Source organism: Macaca mulatta, chromosome 20 (assembly GCF_049350105.2).
Source record: "Macaca mulatta isolate MMU2019108-1 chromosome 20, T2T-MMU8v2.0, whole genome shotgun sequence".
NCBI classification, from domain to species: Eukaryota; Metazoa; Chordata; class Mammalia; order Primates; family Cercopithecidae; genus Macaca; species Macaca mulatta.
Genome location: NC_133425.1, coordinates 48,669,012 through 48,691,261, shown reverse-complemented (window position 1 = coordinate 48,691,261; position 22,250 = coordinate 48,669,012). Strand labels below are relative to the sequence as shown.

General features: G+C 36.2%; 1 protein-coding gene across 20 annotated transcripts in view; it reads right to left on the bottom strand.

Moving 5' to 3' along the window:
- CHD9 (chromodomain helicase DNA binding protein 9) overlaps positions 1-22,250 on the bottom strand; it is a 275,857-nt gene that overhangs the window by 111,068 nt on the left and 142,539 nt on the right. For 12 of the 20 annotated variants that reach the window (XM_077984734.1, XM_077984738.1, XM_077984740.1 and 9 more), the window contains exon 3: positions 7,720-8,051. In XM_077984734.1, the coding sequence (XP_077840860.1) occupies positions 7,720-8,051 (332 nt within the window). Of the gene's footprint in view, positions 1-7,719; positions 8,052-8,796; positions 9,056-9,158; positions 9,242-22,250 lie in introns of those variants that run through there. The other 8 variants (XM_015126131.3, XM_028840899.2, XM_077984746.1 and 5 more) reach the window with 2 other exon arrangements.

Sequence of the window (22,250 nt, the reverse complement as noted above, 5' to 3'; positions counted from 1 at the left end):
CTGAGGTCAGGAGTTCAAGATCAACCTGGCCAACATAGTGAAACCCCATCTCTACTAAAAATACAAAAATCAGCTAGGCGTGATAGCACATGTCTGTGATCCCAGCTACTTGGGAGGCTGAGGCAGGAGAACCACTTGAACCTGAGAGGCGGACGTTGCCGTAAGCCAAGATCCACACCACTGTACTCCAGCTTGGGCGACAGAGCAAGACTCTTGTCTCAAAAATAAAATAAAATACAGAATCTTTATGAGAAAATGCCCAACAAACTCAAATTGATGTACATTCTACAAAATAACTGGCCAGTATGTTACAAAAATGAAAACATCATAGAAGAAAAAAGTCTGAGGAGTTATCCTAAATTGAAGGAAACTAAGGAGATACGACAACAAAATTAAATGTTGGATCCTGAATTGGATCCTGGCCAACAAAAAAAAGGGAACTCACAAAACTTGCATGAGGTCTGCAGATTAGTTAACAGGATTATTAAAATGTTTATTTCCTGGTATTGATAATTGTGCTATGGTTCATAAGATGTTAACATTTGAGGAAGGTGAGTGAAGAGCTTAAGGGAACTCTGACCTATTTTTGTACTTCTGACACTACTTCAAAATAAAAGTCAGACAAAAATAACCCAAACAGTTTTGTGGGTCCCAAACCCAGGATTCTGATCTAGAAACGAGGACTCCAATATGACTTTAAAAATATTCCCCAAGAGTTGTGGTGCTCTACCAGGTTTGGGAACCACTGGCTCAGAGAGTAAAAATTAGTATAGAAAACTCTAGGAACAAATATTCAGGATGATACAACTATTTTATATTTATAGAACACTTACAATTGTAAAGTGCTTTTGCCTACAGTACCTCAGTTGATTCTGAGAAAAACTCTGAGATAGGCAAGGCAGGTAGGTATTGGTCCCACCATACAGAGAGGCAGTGTTCAGTTCCAAAAGATGATCCCCTTATTCCTAGATTATGATTTCCAACATATCTTATTGATTTTAAAATAAAATGACACATATACTTCAACCAGTCAACAGATATTTAATATCAATAAACTTAGTGACTCTCTAAAGAGAAATATGAGACTATATTATCTTTTAGTAAATTTTAAATATTAAAATTTACCTGACTTTCATAAAACCAGAAATATCTATTATCTATACAATGACAACAGATAGCCATAAATGTTATCTGAAGGAAATCAGATGTTTCAGTAGTAGAAAAAATAAAATCAGTTAGGCAAAATACCCAATTGCTATAGAGCACTCCATTCTTCCATCATGGATTACAAAGAGTTTACTACATTAATTCTAAAATAAAATTTCATTATAAATACATGCTTCAAATAAACTGATAGTTTGCTGGTTTAAGGAGAAATATCCCCAAAGAAAAGCAACAACGTGACACAGAATAAATTAACAATAAAAAGCTTTATGCAAATTTTGTTCTTAAAAACGTTAAAAGGATCTGTTATCAATGTTAGCAAAATGTAGCAACAGATACACTCAGGCAAGGAAAAAACCTAAATATCAAAACATGGGTTGTTTCTGACAGCAAAGGGCAATTTCAAACTAAAGTATGAATTTGAAATGTAAATTCATTTGATAAGTATAGGCAGTAGAAAACCACAATGTTTATACTTAATATGCCTATATTTGATTTTCAGATGTAATTTATGCACTTATTTCAATCCTGCCCAAGTGTTAGTAGTACTTGCTGTGCAACAAGCTGTGTTCTATACTGCATCAATCTGTAATTGCCCCCTGTTGATTCTCTCATTGCAATAATTGGACAAACAATGAATCTTACCCAATTAGTCCATTTGCTGTAATTAATACATCCAATTCATCATAAGAGAAGAAAAAAGGCAAAAATACAGTGTCACATTATTTTTTCTTTGCAAGCCCAGTGAAAGGTACTGAGGCTTTTTAAGTCCTCAAATATAAACTCAAAACACACACACACATACACACACACACTCTTAACTCAGTGAAATGATGCCCATTTAAAGTTCAACTCAAGACCCAAAGCTTAAACTCATCTTAGAAAAACAAGTAAGTTTTAAAAGGGAGTTAAAACTGTAATCCTTAAATATGTGAAAGTTATATTCTATTATACGCTTTTGGGAACTTGGACTATTACTTCCTGTTTAAAGCTGGACATCCTTTTTCAGAAAGGCTGCATTTACTGAGGTATTTAATGTAAGAAAGAAACAAGGATCCAAGTTGTTAGCTAAGTATTAATCAGCCAATACATTTATCTGCACAGTTGAATTCTTAGAAGATACGCATTCTTGGCCGGGCGCGTGGCTCATGCCTGTAATCCCAGCACTTTGGGACGCCGATGAGGGTGAATCACGAGGTCAGCAGATTGAGACCATCCTGGCTAACATGGTGAAACCCCGTATCTACTAAAAAAATACAAAAAATTAGCCGGGCGTGGTGGCGGGCGCCTGTAGTCCCAGCTACTCGGGAGGCTGAGGCAGGAGAATGGCGTGAATCCCGGGAGGCGGAGCTTGCAGTGAGCAGACATGTGCCACTGCACTCCAGCCTGGGCAACAGAGCAAGACTCTGTCTCAAAAAAAGAAAAAATAAAAATATATATATTGTTTTTTACATATTAACATCTCTGCAATCAGGAATCATTTAATAATCAATGACATGCTATAGTTTTAACTGGCAATATTTGTCTTCTACTGACACATAAAATTAACGGTGTGTCTGTTTTATAATCAGTGACACTTTAGATTCAATAAAATATGGTACATCTATTTGTCAATGATAAACCTTACTAGCATGATTTATATAAAAGTACCATTCTTAAAAATGAAACTGCAAATCTTATTTGAAATTCATAATAAGTTACATACATATCAACTCTTTCTGAGGATAAAGATGTTTCAGATTTTTACTAAGTTTTGTAATTTACATGCAAGCAGTAAAATCCGCAAAACACTTTATCAGATTGGCTTTAAAAAAACTGTTAAACTTACAAGGAGACTACTAATGGTATGCCTAATAATAAAAAATTCATAATAAATTTATACTATGCATTTTGACAACTCTTTCGTTTATCATACACCAATAAACAAGACATTTATATTTAATTTGAGCATATATTATTTCAAAATTCCTATTAATTTGGAAAGCTTGCAAGCAGGGCCTCATATGTCACTTTAACAAGAACTATGAAGTGACAATTTCTAATGATACGTCTTATTTTTCCCTCAGATTTTGTTCATCTTATTTTTCCTTTAGATTTTATTATATAGATAAGAACATCTCTATAAAGACAAACATGTGGACATACATGCTAGTTTTGTTAAAAATACACACCTATACATGTATGTGTGTATATATATGATAGCACATAATTAATAAATGTTATTTTCCTCCTTTCTTCTTGGGGGTTCAAAAGACTATAGCAAACACAGACACAATATCATTTTGAGATATAAATTAATGTTTTATTGTTTTTCTTCATAACATGACTTATACTTAATTCCTACTAGAGTCTGATAAGTATCTCCAAATTTAGACATGTTCTGTTTTAACTAAAAGCTATTTGTAGTACCTGACAACTACTATTCCTGTAACACATACAGAGGATAATTATGGTTAATACAAAAAGGAAAAGAGTTTAATCATAAAGGACAATAATTGATTAAATTTACAGGGCTATGAGAACATTTTTAAGTAACCAAAAGCATTCTAGTTATGTCAGCCAGATAATCTATAACAAGTAAATTCCAACTGACGACAACATGGAAACATAATTTAAACGTCAAAGTAATAAATCATAGGTTTAAAAATACTTCTATCAAATCATGTGAAATCCCATTCCATAATCTAAAACCAAACAGGGCCATAAGAAAATTCTCTTGGAAGTCTTAGATTCTAAAATAAATTAGTAAATTCATCCTAACTCTCTACTATTACTAAACTATTAGTTATATCTCTGTGGTTTTATGAATGGAGTAGCCTCCATTTCTGTTTTCAATTTAACAGATCAAGTTCAATCCTTTGGTGTCATTTAATATTTAACCTTCTTTCCATCCATCCATCCATCCATCCCATAAAATTCATCCCATTCCATTCATGGAGCATCTATTATGTACCTACTACTACTGAAGGATACTCACTATTTTTTATGAAAGGCAGCTTTCAGAACCTGACTGCCAAGATCACAAAAACACCTAAGCAGATAAAAGTCTTCCAGGCCTACCTCACCCTTCATTTTGCACCTGCCATTTCAACTCACACCCTTCCACATAATCACGAGCAACTCCCTCAAACTCCAGGCACATTTCAAACTATATTTATCTATCCTAAATGCTACTTTAGTTAACATGATCAACAGAGGCATGGTCATGCCAAAATAGCCATTAATAAGTTAATCTATTATTCCTCTTAACAAGTAGCAACTGTGTTTTCCTGCTTAATTTTTAAGCTGATCTTATTTAGGAACAGAGCCTTAATGGAGAGAACTGAGGTAGCTGAATGAGTATGGGCTTGAAGAAAGGGGTGTGGCTCCTGGTCTTGGCTTTTTCCTTAAATAGCTATGCTATTTGTTTTCAGAAAACAATAATGACTAACATTTACTGAACACTAAGCATATTCTAGGTACTATTTTACATATTATTAACTGATTTAGTCCTCAAAATAACACTATGAGGCAAGTACTATCCTATCCCCATTTTACAGAGGAGGAACCAAAGCATGAGGATGTTAGCTTTTTGTACAGGATTACACTGCTTGTAAGTGATAAAACTAGAATCCGAACAAATGCAACTGACTCCAGAGCCAAAGAATTTAACCCTATTATCACAGTGCATCCCCAACCTAACTCACAGAATTGTAAAAATGAAATGAGACTCTAAGATAAGTGCTCTGAAAAGGACATTCTATTATTTGCATTGGAAAAAAAGTTAATCTATAAAAGTGACAACGAAAAGGTTTCAAGCACATTAGCAGCAGGGGCAGTATTGCTTTTCTTCAGATTAGTCTTCCTAGATTACATCAAATCACATATATGGGTTAAATAAACACCAATCCTGATAACACCAACCATAAATTATTGTTTACAAATTTAGTTACTTTAAAAAAATTTTTTTTTTTTTTTTCAGACCGAGTCTCACTCTGTCAGCCAGGCTGGAGTGCAGTGGCGCGATCTAGGCTCACTGCAAGCTCCGCCTCCTGCGTTCAAGCCATTCTCCTGCCTCAGTCTCCCGAGTAGCTGGGACTACAGGTGCCTGCCACCAAGCCTGGCTAATTTTGTTTTTGTATTTTTATTTTTTATTTATTTTTTTGTTTTATTTTTGTATTTTTAGTAGAGACGGGGTTTCACCGTGTTAGCCAGGATGGTCTCGATCTCCTGACCTCATGATCCGCCCGCCTCGGCCTCCCAAAGTGCTGGGATTACAGGTGTGAGCCGACACGCCCAGCCATTACTTTTAAAGTTTATATTTTACACTGCTGTTGGTTAAGTAGCACTGCTTTCCAAATTAACTAATAGCAATAATTTGATATTAGGAACAGCCCAACTTTCCTAATAGAAAAATAAAAATTTTAAATGAGATGTTTAATATAAAATGGTGCTAATTGAAATGATGCAACTGAACTTTACTTAAATGATTCTTCACCCAAAAATTTAAAACTCACCAAATTCAAAATTACAAAGTATAGTGGCTTATTGGAAGGCACAGTAATGAAATATTTCAATTGGCTAATACTGGAATTCTGGATTGTATATGAATTTCATTTATTCCAACTATGCCTTTTCCTCCAACATGACAATAATTTTTGTCTTTGATATAAATGATTAAGATACTGTTTTACTCTAACAGCTTAATACATACACAAACTTCAGTTTTACTTATCTGCCTGAGACTTATAAATTCCTCTATCATAAAGGCCTATATTTTCAACAATTTTTCTTTTCTAGCAACTACTTAATATTTTACCATGTATTTAGCCAAAACAGAAAAAATATCATTTCTAGTACAATTCTTATCTATTTTGTTTTCTAGAATTTGCGACCTCTAGAAAAAGTAATGATCAATGTTGTACGATATTAAAATAATTTACTATGAATAATTTACCTACTTCTAACAAAAATACAGATATCACAAAACGAGTCAGTACTCCGCTTCAGTGTTACTACTCCCCTTACCATATTAATTCACTTTTCTAAAAATCTGTGTTTTTCTCTAATTTAATTATTTCTAGTTTTCTCTTATGGACAATATTTTTTCTTAAACTAGATTTACTTCTGGTATCTTTTGCCTTTAGCTGTTCCTTCCCAAGTTTGAAGCAAGTAACAGTTAGTATAACTTTTGCAGTTTATCAAACCAATTTCCTCATTTTATGCATTGCTTTTCAAAACGTTACTCTTCCAAATAGTATTCTACTCTGTCTAGATCTCTGAACAAGTTAAAACTGGAAACCTTTAATTATATTAAATTTTAGTGCAGCAAAAGACTAAATATGGGATTTCCTGAATTAAAACTGGGCAGAGCTTTGGAAAAATAAGTTACTTTCATACCTAAAACCTCTAAAAAAAAATAAAATGAGTAGAAATCTTTCAAATTTCATTTTAGCTGTCTGCAAATAAAATGCAAAATCAATATTATTATTAAACTATTATAACAAGAGAGCCCATATTATTTAATAGTTTGCACCTAAATGACATAAGGACTAAATGAAATAATTTGGTGGTTGCATTCAAAATGCTAACAATTCATTTGGTTTATAAAATTGCATTAGTTCTGAATTATCTATATAACATGTCAACAATTTCTGAGCAAATGAAGATTTTCACAATAAAGACATTCTTTATTGTGGACTTTTTTGTGAAAAAGAGAAAAATCAGCTTGACCACTTTATATAAAATTTCCACATAAAGTCCTCAAAAACAACTAGTCCTGAAAAAACAATTCTAAACTATGTTGGCTTAGTTATGCTTACACTTGCTTGCTAAGCAAATACACCTATAAAGCAAATTATAACATTTACTGTATTTTATCTTTTGAAAATGTTTTGGATAAGCAGTAAAAAATACATAGGATTAATGTATCCTCCTAGAGCAATTCTTTGTCCTTGTAATTCTCTTGGAGCATTAATCCTCACCTGGCCTCTTTATTACACAAAGTAAATCAGACTGTATGGAAGTAAATCAGTAAGAACTGGCAGCTACTTATTGTTGATTTATATGGTATTAGTTTTTTTTTTTTTTTTTTTTTTTTTTGCCATTTCATTCAGTCCAAAGTTGTGGTTTTCTAAGAAAATATTACATTTCATGTTTCTGAACTATGAGGTGCTCAGTGAGGCACAAGTACAACCAAGAGATAAAGAATCTTATAAAGAATTACAATGCATGCTCTGTAAAGAATGTGAATATGAAACTGGCACAGCAATATGGATTTCATTTTGTTTGTTTTTATCCTTTTCCTGATTCATATGCTGAAATATTTTACTACTTTAAGTCCCTTTTAATAATATTAACATACAAAAAGCTACATTCTACATTCATAGAACCATAAAATTTGGGAGATCCTGAAATATTATCTAATTCATTCGGCAAGGAAATAAAGCACACATGGTAGACAATTTAAACCTCAAATATGGGAGTAAATACACTCAAATCAAAAGTAGATGGTTAGACAGGTTGAACTTTAACAAAACATTGAAAGGAATTAAATTTAATTCTTAACCAACTTACCCAATTTTTGTCTTCTCTTTTAACTTAGAACACGTTTTTGTTTTTTTGCTGTCTTTGTCCTTTGGCTTGGATTTCATCCTTCTACCTTTCTTTTCCTCTTTTCCTTCAACTGAAGCACTAGGAAAGTTTTCAGGGCTCATTACTCGTGGAATATTGCGTTCCCCACGCTCCTTTGCTTTTGCTATGGCCTCTGATATTATACGATTAGCCTTTTCTTGCTTGCTTTCTGATTCCACCTTTTTTCTCTGCTTCTTCTCAGACATGACCCTCACCTGGGTATTCTGCAACTTAGTATATGTCCCAGAACCATCGCTCTTCTTGGAAGATGGAGGCTAGAGAAATAAAAATATTTTTTATAGAATATACCAAAGTACATCTAAAACAACTGTCACAGAGGTAAAATTACATTAGCAAATATGTGAGTGCTACAAACAAATTTAAATTAAAACATTTTGCTTATCAAGAAATTAGTACAGATATAAACAGCTCAACTGCTACTTTTAAAAATGAACGTTAAAGAATAATAATATAGATTCATTGGTATTTTCATAGCATTCTTGGTTAGTTGATTCAAGTTTTGTCCTGTAAAGATAGTTGATTAAAATTTTATCCCATAAAGAGTCTGTGCATTTGGAATAAAAGTCTTTTCTTTCCTCTTCCCTCCAAAATTCTGAACATTAATAAATTTTTTAATAATTTTAATTTAGAATTACTCCACACAGTTTATTATGACTTTTAGAAAAATAAAGCCTCTGCTTTACGACTAGAACCTGAACTCATTTAATATTTAAATGCAGCAACATAGCTAGTTAGTAAAGACATTCTCATACTTAAAATTAGAGAAAGTTTTAGTTTTCCCATGAAAGAGTTAAATGTGAAAATTATTTTTCTTTTTCTATATCATAATTATTTTGCTCAAGCAATTTGGGAAAGAAACAAGTTTTATAGTTTTACATTAAAATTATTAATATTTAGCAATATCACAGGAAGCAGATCAAGAGCATTTTAAAAAGAATTTCCTCTTCAAACACGCATTCATCCACATATACTTAGATCACAGTTTTGTTATGTTCTTACCCGTAAACATGCCTCTGACTATAGCAAAGGAAAAAACCATCAGGAATTTCCAAACACATTTTCATGCTGATTCCAGTGTGCTTCACTGGATATTTTTTCTATACCTGCCTCATCAAAGGTTTCATAGCAGTGCTGCAGCACTGGGAAAGGAAGGAGGGTTTAGAATTGCTCTCTAAAATGCCACCTTAAGGCCTACAGGCTATAACAAATAACCAAGACTCGAGAAAACAGCAACAAGCTCAAGATGGCGATGCAGTACGACTCCCGTAGCAGCAGCCAGTAATAAGGAAGGTTATTCAATCCCATTAGCCTTTTAGCCCAAAGAACCCCTCCTCCTCCCACTCATTCAGGCTTTCACTTACCCTTCCTCTTGGCCTCTTCACTGAAGACATTTTTGGCGTCAGACAAAGGCTTGCCCTCTGCTTTTTCACCACCCCAGGCAGTGCTCAAGAAAAAAGCATTGAAAGAAGATTCCTAAATGGCCTATTTAGCAAGCTGCAACCAAGAGATGCACAACCCTCCACAAATACACATTTTGATTTATCAACACATTTCTGCCTTGGCAAGTTTATATCTACTGTTCATCCTATTTAGATATGAAAAAGGCTGTAAACACTACTAAAAGCTGAGTTTCCTCAATAGCTGTAAGCAGATAGCCAGATTCCAACAAAGCACAGAAAGAAATGAATGCACAAAGCATCAAAATGCATCAGCATGAATATTAGAGATGTCGTTAAAAATACTGACTCCTTCTGCGGAAGTAGGCCAGCAGATGGTGCTACCAGTTATTATTCCATTAGACTCTGCAATTTAACCCCCAATGGACTGTTCTTCCCTCCATGTAACACATTAACTCTCACTCTGCCATTTCCTGCAGCAAAGTTTTAAAAAATATACATAAAAATCTGATTTTAAAAAATCACCTGAGAACTAAAACCATGGTGAAATGGCATTATGTGGCTATCAGTATTTAAAAAAAAAAAAAAAAAAAAATTCCAAAGCAGTTTTTATTGGAGAAAAATACTTTTCTCAAAGATACTCTAAAATATTTAAAACATGAAATAGCTGAAGATTAGCAAAGGGTTAAAAAGCAGGTCATGCAAATGCACCCAAAACAAGTTTAAGAAATTAGCTAAGGCTTCTTATTATTTTTCTAACAAAAAGCTAACAGTGTTATTTTGAAAATACAGAAATGAAGCTATTTTCATTTGAATTATAAAAAGAGGCTTAAAATTTTGAAATGAACAAATGAGAACGGTTTATAAAGATTACTAACAATGTTAAAATTGTTTCATCGTCTTAACGTGGATGAATACATTTTCCTAACACAAAAAAACTCAAAACCATTCTGACTTTTCCTCCTCACCTTCTATTTTAACTGAACTGATGAGTTTTTCAGGTAAAACTGTAGGTTTAGTTCTGTAGCAAGTCAACTTGAATTTGAACATCAGTACAAATGTTCAAAAGAAAAATCAATTTTTCTTTCTATAAAAATTGATTCTATTTTAGTAAGCAATGCCCTTAAATCACTAAAACAAAATTTCACTGCTTCAAAATTCAAGTTTACCTCTTTCATCAATGCCATTTTTTCAGTTTGTCCTGGTTAGTCATCTGATATCACTATAAAACAACACTGGGTTCCCCCCTCCGCCCCTTTTAGGTACCAAAGGCCTCAAAACAGAAACAATACTATCTGAACAGGGCTCCAGAAAGACCCATCTGGACGGCATGAGAGATTAAAGGCAGAGGACAAGTAAGGACAAGGAAAGGATATGACTTGAGACGTCATCAATGTGAAAATAATAACAATAATGAGATAATACTTACAGACTACTTACTAAGTGCCAGGGATTATTCTAAGTATTTTACATTTAATAACTAATTTAATCCTGATCAATAATAGGGTAATAACAGTGATGATGGAGACGAGGGGCCAGGTAATGAAATACTCTTGATAGTAGCATTACAAAGTAACAGAATGGAACTGAGAGAGCAAACAATTACAAAAATCATTATGATAAGAGCTAAAATGTAGTGTTTACTATGTACCAGGCACTATTCTTAGTATTTCCTATATATTGACTAAATCTTCAAAACAACCCTGTGAGACAGGTACTACTATTAGTCCCATTTTATATATGAGGTTACTGGGGGATAGAGAAGTGACTTGCCCAAGATCACACAGCTATTGAATAGTGGAGCAGGGATTAGAAGACAAGGGGGTCTCGTTAGGGAGACCACACTCTTAACCACTCTTAACCACTATATTTTAATCATGTTTGGTTCAACTATCATAATTTACAGAGATTAATTTGAGGACAAAGGAAAGTAGTAACATTCTCAAAATTGCAGAGATACCAAATAATAAGGCTAGGATGGATTTTTATTTTTTCCAGTGCCCTTTCAAAAGTGTAGAAATCAACTAGACATAGGTGAGGCATGGCTGAGGAGCAGGAAGAGCCAGTACTTGGTTTCTCGACCAAGAAAAGGTAAAAGAAGGCCGGGTGTGGTGGCTCACACCTGTAATCCCAGCACTTTGGGAGGCCGCGGTGGGCGGATCACCTGAGGTCAGAAGTTCAAGACCAGCCTGACCAACATGGAGAAAAACTGTCTCTACTAAAAATACAAAATTAGCGGGGCCTGGTGGTGCATGCCTGTAATCCCAGCTACTCAGGAGGCTGAGGCAGAAGAATCACTTGAACCTGGGAGACAAAGGCTGCGGTGAGCTGAGATCACCCCATTGCACTTCAGCCTGGGAAACGAGACTGAAACTCTGTCTTAAAAAAAAAAAAAAAAGGAAAAGAAATAGGAAACCTAGTTGAGAAAGAATGTATATGTGTGTGTAATAAGTTTAATTCTTTTCATACTGAGTTTGATATGGAGATCTCTAGCAATTTGAAATTTGGGACTGGATCATCAGAGAGAGAAGTCAGGTCTGGAATGTAAGATGTGGATTCTCCTGCTGTTCTCTTCCATTACCCTTAATTCGCTGACACTATTCATAGAACCTAGGAGGATTTCCAAAATAACTCACTTCTCTTACAAAGTTTTTCAATAGATCCTATTACCTGACTCAGAATCCCAACTGTTTAATAAATCTTAATAGTAGACAGCAGAGAATCTATGATCAAATATTTCCTCTGCTACTAGAATACAGCATTTTAAAACCATATTCCCACAGAGTATCAACTGAGCTGTTAAATAACTGAACATTTTAATGTTGGTCATTTCCCAATTCATACACACAAACGTACAAGGTTATGGTTTTTCTGCCCTTTTTTCCCCATCTAAGCAGTCATCAAATTCTGTCAAATCTACTTAATTGTATTTTGGGTTTTCTTCCTCTTCTCAGTCCCCCCAGCTCCTGCTTTATTAACTTTCTACTTGTTATATTGTGGTTATGTAGGAAATGTTCTGATCTGTAGAAAACATACACCAAAGTCATTGGGGATGATGGATTACTAGGTCTGCACCCTATGCAAATGGAGTAAAATAATTTCTTTGTACTGCACTTGCAATTTTGCTGTAAGTGTGATAGTTTCAAAATATAAAGTATTTAAAAATTTAAAATAAAGTCACAGGCCTTGCTCCCCATGAGCTTGTATGATTAAGATAATAGGCCGGGCACAGTGGCTCATGCCTGTAATCTCAGCACTTGGGGAGGCCGAGGTGGATGGATCACTTGAGGTCAGGAGTTCTAGATCAGCTTAGCCAACACGGTGAAAGCCCGTCTCTACTAAAAACACAAAAACTAACTGGGCATGGTGGTACACGTCTGTAATCCCAATTACTCAGGGGGCTGAGGAAGAAGAATCGCTTGAACCCAGGGGGCGGAGGTTGCAGTCAGCTGAGATCACGCCACTAGCCTGGGCGACAGAGCGAGACTGTGTCTCAAAACAAACAAACAAACATATAAACAAAAAAAACCATAAAAGGCACATGTATTAATATCGTATCCAAATGTTCATTAAAAAAGAAAATCTATAGTACAAGAGATGATATCATACGTGATATGTTATTTTGATAGCACCTGGAAGGAATATATGGAAGACACTAGATATCATATTTCAGTATTGGGGAAACTCAAAGATTTATAAGTGTTTGTCAAAGACAGATCATGACCTAATAGCAAGTCATGATATACATTTAAAGGGTCCAGAGAACCACTAAAAAAAAAAAACAACAAAACAAAAACAAAAAAACAAATAGAGTAGAAGAGGATGGTGTCAGACCCTTATGCATGCACTTCATGCCTCTAATAAAATTAGAAAATTTTCACACTACCTGTTACTCGCCTTTTCCTTCACGAGGAAAAGCAGCAAAGAGATTGGGGAAATAAATTAGAGGTTTTAAAGTCTGAGTGGGGACTTACGTCCTTTCTCCTCTGGTGAAATAATTTCACATGTATACCCAACAGTCATATTGGGAAATTCCTCCATTTCCAATATTTTAGTTGTATTAATAAAACTACTGAATCACTAGTGTGTGGATATAAGTTGAAATTATAAATTTTCAAAAAGAGAAGGGGAAAATGATCACATGACCACTGTACATTCAGAGAATAGGTTCCTCTCCTGGCAGGCTGGGGTGGTGAAGGTTATGTACACACACACACACACACACACGTGCATAGCTAGATAAAGAAATGTTCTACTTGACACATTTTTTTTTGGGGGGGGATGGAGTCTTGCTCTGTCACCCAGGCTGGAGTGCAGTGGTGTGATCTCGGCTCACTACAAGCTCCGCCTCCTGGGTTCACACCTTTCTCCTGCCTCAGCCTCCCAAGTAGCTGGCACTACAGGTGCCCGCCACCACACCCAGCTACTTTTTTTGTGTTTTTAGTAGAGATGGGGTTTCACCGTGTTCGCCAGGATGGTCTGGATCTCCTGACCTTGTGATCCGCCCATCTCAGCCTCCCATAGTGCTGGATTACAGGTGTGAGCCACTGCTCCCGGCCCTACTTGACATATTTTTTAAATAAGAAGAAATACAAGGTCCCAGATATAATTCCTTAGTAAAAATAAAACACAGAACAATAAATTTTCAACAACAGAGATATAACTGCATTGTAGCTAAAATTCTCCCAACCTTTCTCAAGAGAGAGGAAGACTCTTACACTTTAGGCTTAGAGGACTAGGTAGATGGAAGTTTCAATGGAAGAGGACATAAAACAGAAGATAGCAAGCCTTGAGCAAGGATGAGTTTATCTGCCTAGAGAGACAATGTAGAATAACAGAAGAGAACCAGTGGTGAAACCCAAAAACACCAAGTTTCAGGAGCTAGCAGATGAAGAGGAGCTACTGAAGGAAAACAACAAGAAAATGCAAGAATGGTAAGATGAGTATCAGGAGACAGTGGTTCCATGGAAGCCAAGAAAGGAAAGAATTAAAAGCACTGCAGTCAAAAGGAAAGTATCTTAAAGTAATTTGGTATTATAAAGATAATTTAATAAGGCATTTTACTTCTCTTAAATTGTTTATTGTAAACTGGTGTGCTGGTTTTTAGTCTCCTTATTTTAAAAATAGAAGCATAATAATTATTTACTTAAATATTCATATGAAATCAACCTAAAAACAACAGATTTGTAGTTAATTTTAGTAATATGTGTCAAACATTAGTATGGTGGCTTCTTTTGATTTTTATTTAATGCATACAACATTTTTTCTTCAAACTATCAATAAAGACATGTTTAAAGAGAAAAGAGAAAAAACTGATCCAAGAGCAAATTATAATGTCAGTCGTTTTCTGAATTTTACCCTTAGATTTGTTTTCAGAGGTTTTCACGGAAGTGGAACAATTATTTCACTTCACTTTCTTCACATCTGTGAACTGCCATGCTCACAAATTAAAAGGTTTATTTTCGTCTTGTGACTTGCAGTAGTACTTAGGTTTACACTTTTAGATAACCATGACATTCCTTTTTTTTCAAGTGTCATAATCTTAATTTGCATTGACACAGTAATACTTTTTAAGGATTGGCTTTATTTTAAGCTTTATTTTATTCATCCACATAAAAGTGCAAACAGTAGGTGTTCATACAAGTTTTGTTTCTTTTTTAAATACAAATGTACATATAGCTTACAGGAAGCACAGGGGAAAAAGGAACTTGTTAAATGCGATCAACAAAATCCAGATGTAATCAGCAAAATGGGGATGTAATCAGTAAAATTCAGAGTGTAGGAAACTCCATAGGACAAAGGACTCTATTTCTTCAACAAAGAAATTGTAAGAAACAAAACAAAAAAGGGAACCACAGAGTAAATGAGACTTAAGACTAATCGGAATGATAAAATAGAAAAAAAAAAAAAAAGAAACGTAAAAGACCTCAAGAAAAGGCAACATGTGGAGCACTGCATTTGGTTTATATGTTTTCTAAGTGTAGATACTGGCCTGAACCAGCCAACTGTAAAAATAAATTTACTTAGCAACTGGAGAAATAGAAAATCTCACCAGATATTTTGATTATATAATAATAATGGTTATCTTTTTAGGTGTGAAACTGGTTTTGCAGTTGTGTTTTAAAGACAAAAATCTAAGGCAGACATGATGGCTCATGTCTGTAATCCCAGAACTTTGGGAGGCCAAGGCAGGAGGATCACTTGAGGCCAGGAGTCCAAGGCCAGCCTGGGTAACACAGCAAGACACATCTCTTAAAAAGAAATTTAAACTTAGCTAAGTGTGATGGTGCACATCTGTAGTCCTAGTTGCTTGGGAGGCTGAGGTGGGAGGATTACTTGAGCCCAGGAGCTTGAGGCTGCAGTGAGCTATGATGAGCCCCTGTACGCAAGTTGGGTTGGGTGACAAAGCAAAACCCCATCTCAAAGTAAAAAACAAACCTCAAACCGACTCCCCCAAATTTTTGTCTTTTAGATGTATAAATCAATGTATTTTTAGATGAATGATAAGACTAAGATGTACTTCAAAAATATCCATGGAGGGGGTGGTTATGTTCATTAGAGGGTAGTACAACAGATGCAACAGTGGCCATATAAATTGATGGCTGTTGGTAGCTGGGAGATGGATACTCTACTCCTGTGTAACTTGAAATGTTATATAATAAAGAAATTTAAAATTTTATATTCTGGAATAACAAGTAGTTTGCCATGACAAGGAAAGTAGACGCCTATGGGAGAATGATAAGCAACAAGAACTAAAATATAACTGCCTAGATTATCAACACTGTTATAGGTTATGTTAAAATATCTAGACTTTATGCTGAAGGAATTAGGGAATTCATAAATGATTATATAGAGAGAACAGGATCACACTTTAAGACATAGGGATACTAAGTGGTTTTGATAAAAAGGCCAGAATAATTGATAAAATATTATTGGTTTAGAAAAAGGTCATACCTGATCTAAAAACAAATAGTATTTAATCTATTTTACATTAGTTTGCAGTACTTTTTCAAGCAAACTTGTTGCTTCCAAATAAGTCCAAAGTATATTTTTAAAACATCAAATTACAAAACCTCACCAAGTTCACCACTTGCTGAAAACATTAAATATGCTGAATTCATCAGTCCATAAATTATCCCCAATACTGAAAGCTATTCTCAGCATAACATTGCGATTAAGGGAATGGGTTTTTGAGCCAGTCAGCCCTGGTTTCTGGTTCCAGTTCCATCATTTACCGGGGCCTCAGCTTCCTCAACTGTAAAATGTAGATAATAATAGTATTCACCTAATAGGGTTCTTGTGAAACCTAATGGATAATGCTGTAGAGTGCTTTAGCACGGTGTCAGGCATACAAATACTGAGAGATGTTAGGTATTGTTATTGTTATTGCTGTGATGTGATACTGTGCTCTTCTCAGTACATCATATCAGGGAGTATATGATATCAGTGTCTTATTGTTATTGGTGATGTTACCCTTGGTTACTTGGTTAAAGTAGAGTCTGCCATTTCTTCTCCATGTAAATATCTTTTTTTAATAATAAATGCATATTTTATGGGAAGATATTTTGAGACTAGAAATACCCTATTTCCCATATACATCTGCCCAGTAATTCATTGATTCTTGCCCATAACAATCATTACTGTGGTATTTGCCTAACGGAAAGTTTATATTTCCATAATTCCTTCCACATTTTAAATTGGAATTCTACTCTAAACAAGAGCTGTCTCTTCTCCCTTTTAATTTATTCATTCATTTGTATCAGTATAGACTCATAAATCTTGGCTCACTGCAAGCTCCACTCCCTGGGTTCAAGCAATTCTCATGCCTCAGACTCTCGAGTAGCTGGAATTACAGGTATCTGCCACCATGCCTGGCTAATTTTTGTGGGTTTTGTTTTTGTTTTTTTTTTTTGAGACAGAGTCTTGCTCTGTTGCCCAGGCTGGAGTGCAGTGGTACAATCTCGGCTCACTGCAACCTCTGCCTCTTGGGTTCAAGCAATTCTCCTGCCTCAGCCTCCCGAGTAGCTGGGACTATAGGTGCACGCCAGCACGCCCAGCTAAATTTTGTATTTTTAGTAGAGATGGGGTTTCACCATGTTGGTCAGGCTGGTCTTGAACTCCTGACCTCATGATCAGCCCACCTCAGCCTCCCAAACTGCTGGGATTACAAGCATGAGCCACTGTGCCCGGCCTTATGTTTTTATATTTTTAGTAGAGACAGGGTTTTGCCATGTTGGCCAGGCTGGTCTCGAACTCCTGACCTCAGGTGGTCCACCCGCCCCGGTCTCCCAAAGTGCTAGGATTACAGGTGTGAGCCACCGTGCCCGGCTGCTATTACTTCTTTCTATGGGTTATAATCTGACACTATGATTATTTACTTGTTCAAACTGTCCTAACTTTGGCCATTTACAGCTCCTTCAAGTTGGTTCCTGTGTTCATAACCCCACTGTATTTCAAGCACTTCCTTATTTTCTGGTACTGTAAGAGATTCCAGTTTTATGGTAAGAATAGTTTAATGGTCAAGATGGAAGTTGCTGAGATGGAAGCCACACTACAGTAGGTTAAGAAGCAAATGGAAACTACATGTTCTCACTTACATGTGGGAGCTAAACAATGGGTATACACAGACATACAGGGTGAAACAACAGACACTGGAGACTCTAAAAGGTGGAAAGGTGGGAGCAGAGTCAGGGATGAAATACTACCAGTTGGGTACAATGTATACTATATAGGCGATGAGTACACTAAATACCCAAACTTCACCACTATTGAAATATCTATGTATCTCAACTGTACTTGTACCTCTAAATCTGTAAACATAAAACTTTAAACATCTAAAAATAATTTAAAACATAACTTTAAGTAAAACAAAAAGTGAAATTTTCTATTTTCAAAATATATATACATATTTGTCTATATGAATATATATTAATATATGCTGAATGAATTAGGGAATCAATAAATGACTATATAGAGAGAAGTAACAGGATCAGATTTTAAGATATAGAGTTGTTAAGTGGTTTCAATAAAAATCCATCTATGGGACCAGGCACAGTAGCTCTCATCTGTAATCCCATCACTTTGGGAGGCTGAGGACTGCTTGAACCCAGGAGTTCGAGACCAGCCTGGGCAACACGGCGAGATCCCAACTCTACAAAAAAATTTAAAAAGCAGCTGAGCCTGGTGGCTCACATTTGTAATCCCAGCTACTCAGGAGGCTGAGGTGGGAGGATTGTCTGAGCCCAGGAGGTCAAGGCTGCAGTGAGACTTGTTCACGCCACTACAATCTACCCTGGGCGACAGAAAGACCATACCTCCCTACTCCACCGGCACCCCTTACCCCCCCCAAAAAAAGGAAGAGAAATCCTAAGCGTGTCAACTGACCCTTCCAAAATTCATCCAACAGGTTCTTCTTCAGCTTGCACTAAACCTCTCTAATTGAATATTTCCAGTTTAAATTTGTGAACTGGTGCTATCTCCTACATTTCTACTGATTTTTTATTTCAGCTTAATATCTCTTCAGGTACCCTACCATGAGTTCTTAATTAGACACTCCCTTCTTAGTTGAATGATCATACTTAGAAATGTTAATTTTTTAAAAAAATCTCATGGTCCAGCACGGTGCCTCATGCCTGTAATCCCAGCACTTTGGGAGGCCAAGGCAGGAGGATTGCTTGAGGCCAGGAGTTTGAGACCAGCCTGGGCAACATACCAAGACCACATCTCTACAAAAAGAAAAAAACTGGGTGTGGTGGTGGGCACCTGTAGTCCTGGCTACTTGGGTAGCTGAGGCGGAAGGATCCCTTGAGCCCAAGAGTTTGAGGCTGGAGTGAGCTGTGACTGCGCCACTGCACTCTAGTCTCAGCAACAGAGCAAGATCCTATCTCTAAGAAAAAAAAGAAAAAATTTAAAAATCTTATGAAGCTGAATCTACACATGAGTATGCATGCGTGTACACACAAACAACTACTTAAGTACAGCCATCCATTGCTTAATGATGGGGATACATTCTGAGAAATCTGTCATTAGGCAATTTCATCATTATATGAACATCATAGAATATACTTACACGAACCTAGATATTGTATAGCCTATTGTTCCTAGGCTATGAACCTCTATAGCATGTTACTGTAGCTAACACTTTAGGCAATTAGAATTCAATGGTATTTGTGTATCTAAACATAGAAAAGGTATAGCAAAAATATTATGAAACCCCCATTGTATATGCTTCTATTGTTAACCGAAACATTGATACGCAGCACATGACTGTATAAAATAAATGGTAGATGCCTTATAAAAAAAATGAGTGTATAGTGTAATAGCTGGCCCAAAAGAGCAAATGCAATCTTAATACTGTACAAACAGAAATATAGTCTATAGAACAAAGGAGGTAGTAATTATGCTGTACTCTAGTCTCCCCATGAGAAATGTATTCTCTTTCGGCTTAAGAGGATCATGAACTAGATCACTCACTCAGACATATTATACGAATACGTACTGTTCACCAGATATTGCTGTTAAGTGCTGGGAAATAAAACAATAGGGGAAAAAAAATTCTTTTTTTTTTTTTTTGAGATAGAGTTTCGCTCTGTCACCCGGGCTGGAGTGCAGTGGCACGATCTCAGCTCACTGCAACCTCCGCCTCTCAGGTTCAAGTGATTTTCGTGCCTCAGCCTCCTGAGGCACCACCATACCCGGCTAATTTTTGTATTTTTTGTAGAGACAAGGTCTTGCCATGTTGGCCAGCCTGGTCTCTAACTCCTGGCCTCAAGTGATCCGCCCATCTTGGCCTCCCAAAGTACTGGGATTATAGGTGTGAGCCACCATGCCCAGCCATGAGGAAAAATCTCTTTTCTAATATAGCTAACATTTTAGAAAGGGACCAGCCTGACCAACATGGAGAAACCCGGTTCTCTGCTACAAATACAAAATTAGCCAGGCGTGGTGACGCATGCCTGTAATCCCAGCTACTCAAGAGGCTGAGGCAGGAGAATCACTTGAACCTGGGAGGCGGAGGTTGCAGTGAGCCGAGATTGCACCACTGCACTCCAGCCTGGGCAACAAGAGCGAAATTCCGTCTCAAAAAAAAGAAAAGAAAAAGAAAGAAAGGGAGGTAAGCAAATAGGATAAACATCAGGCAAGGGTAAAGGTTATACAGAGAATGAAAATAGGATGCTGTGATGAAAGGTGATAGGGCGATCATTTTAGAATAAGTTCAGTCTCCTGGAGGAGGTACCATTAATACTGAATTTTGAATGAAAAGAAAGAACTAGCCATGTAAAGATCAGAGGAAAGATGAATTAAAAATTATCTTAAGCAGGTGTGAGAAATCATCTACAAAGCAAAATGACCAATATACTGGTTTATATCTTAACAATAAGTTTCCCTATAACATTTGCACAAACTATACTTTCTAGTCTGTTCATCTAGAAACTGTCCTATCTGTAGAAGTGAGTAGTCTGTACCTCAAGTTCTCTCCAGATCTTATCTGTTCAGGTCCTACAATTTTAAGTTTATTTCTTCTAGTAATGGCCAATCATCATTATTCTCAATGGTCTGATTGTCTAAGACAGGGTTTATGAACTAAGAGCTGTAATCTCATTATGGGCCTTCAATTCAGTGGATAGTAACCAACATTCTTTATAAATGAAGTAGATTAGTGTTTTATGAAACACTGGTTATATCTTACTAAACACACACACACACCACTACATATATACATTTAGAAACATTTATAAATAGACATATATACTGAAATCCAGTCAATAAGTTTTCAAAACACTACTCTTTTTTTTTTTTTTTTGAGACAGAGTCTCGCTCTGTTGCCCAGGCTAGAGTGCAGTGGCACGATCTCAACTCACTGCAAGCTCCACCTATTGGGTTCACACCATTCTCCTGCCTCAGCCTCCCGAGTAGCAGGGACTACAGGTGACTGCCACTACACCCAGCTAATTTTTTGTATTTTTAGTAGAGACGGGGTTTCACCATGTCAGCCAGGATGGTCTAAATCTCCTGACCTCGTGATCCACCCGCCTCAGCCTCCCAAAGTGCTGAGATTACAGGCGTGAGCCACCGCACCTGGCCCAAAACACTATTCTAAGAGGTCAATGAATTGCTTCCATTTCATTTAATGTCATTCAACACGATAATTATATTGGTCTGTCCTATTTTGGAGATTCCTTGTAATAAAAGTGTAACTATGACTATAACAGTTTTCAGTGGGTTTCGTGAGTCCTGCTGGCAAATTATTAAAACTGAGGGTACTTTTGGGAACCCATAGAACTTGTAGTTGGTGTCAGAAGTGAGGACAGTCTTGGGACTGTGCTAACTTTGCAGTTTGGCTAACTCTGAATAATGCTTCTCAATGAAAAAAAAAAAAGTTTGGTGGCAAAATAAAGAGATCTCAATCTGCTATATTCAAATGCAAATTCCAATTAAAAATATGTTTACATTTTTATAAGACTTATAAAATAATGAAAACTAGGATTGGCAATAATTCCATGCTATTAAAGACTTATCTGTAGGAAATCTGAACTAACAAAACTGCTTCCTTAAATATCCTAGGCATTCCCATTCCATCTGTACAGAGGAACATATCTATGTGACAAGATTCAATATTCCTACATACATTTTTAAAAATTGAGCATGTTTGACTTAAGAGAAAAAGGACACAAGAAGAGGAACTGCATGACAGTCCACTTAGAATATCACATGGAAAGAAATTACTTTTTGAGGCTTGAAAGAAGTTCAGTTCTTTAAACAAATATTGAGGCCGGGTGTGGTGGCTTACGCCTGTAATCCCAGCACTTGGGGAGGCAAAGGTGGGCAGAGCACAAGGTCAGGAGATTGAGACCATCCTGGTCAATACGGTGAAAACCCATCTCTACTAAAAATACAAAAAATCAGCCAGGTGTGGTGGCAGGAGCCATAATCCCAGCTACTTGGGAGACTGAGGCAGGGGAATCGCTTGAACCCGGGAGGCAGAGGTTACAGTGAGCCAAGATCGCACCACTACGCCACTGTACTGTAGCCTGGCGATAGAGCGAGACTCCGTCT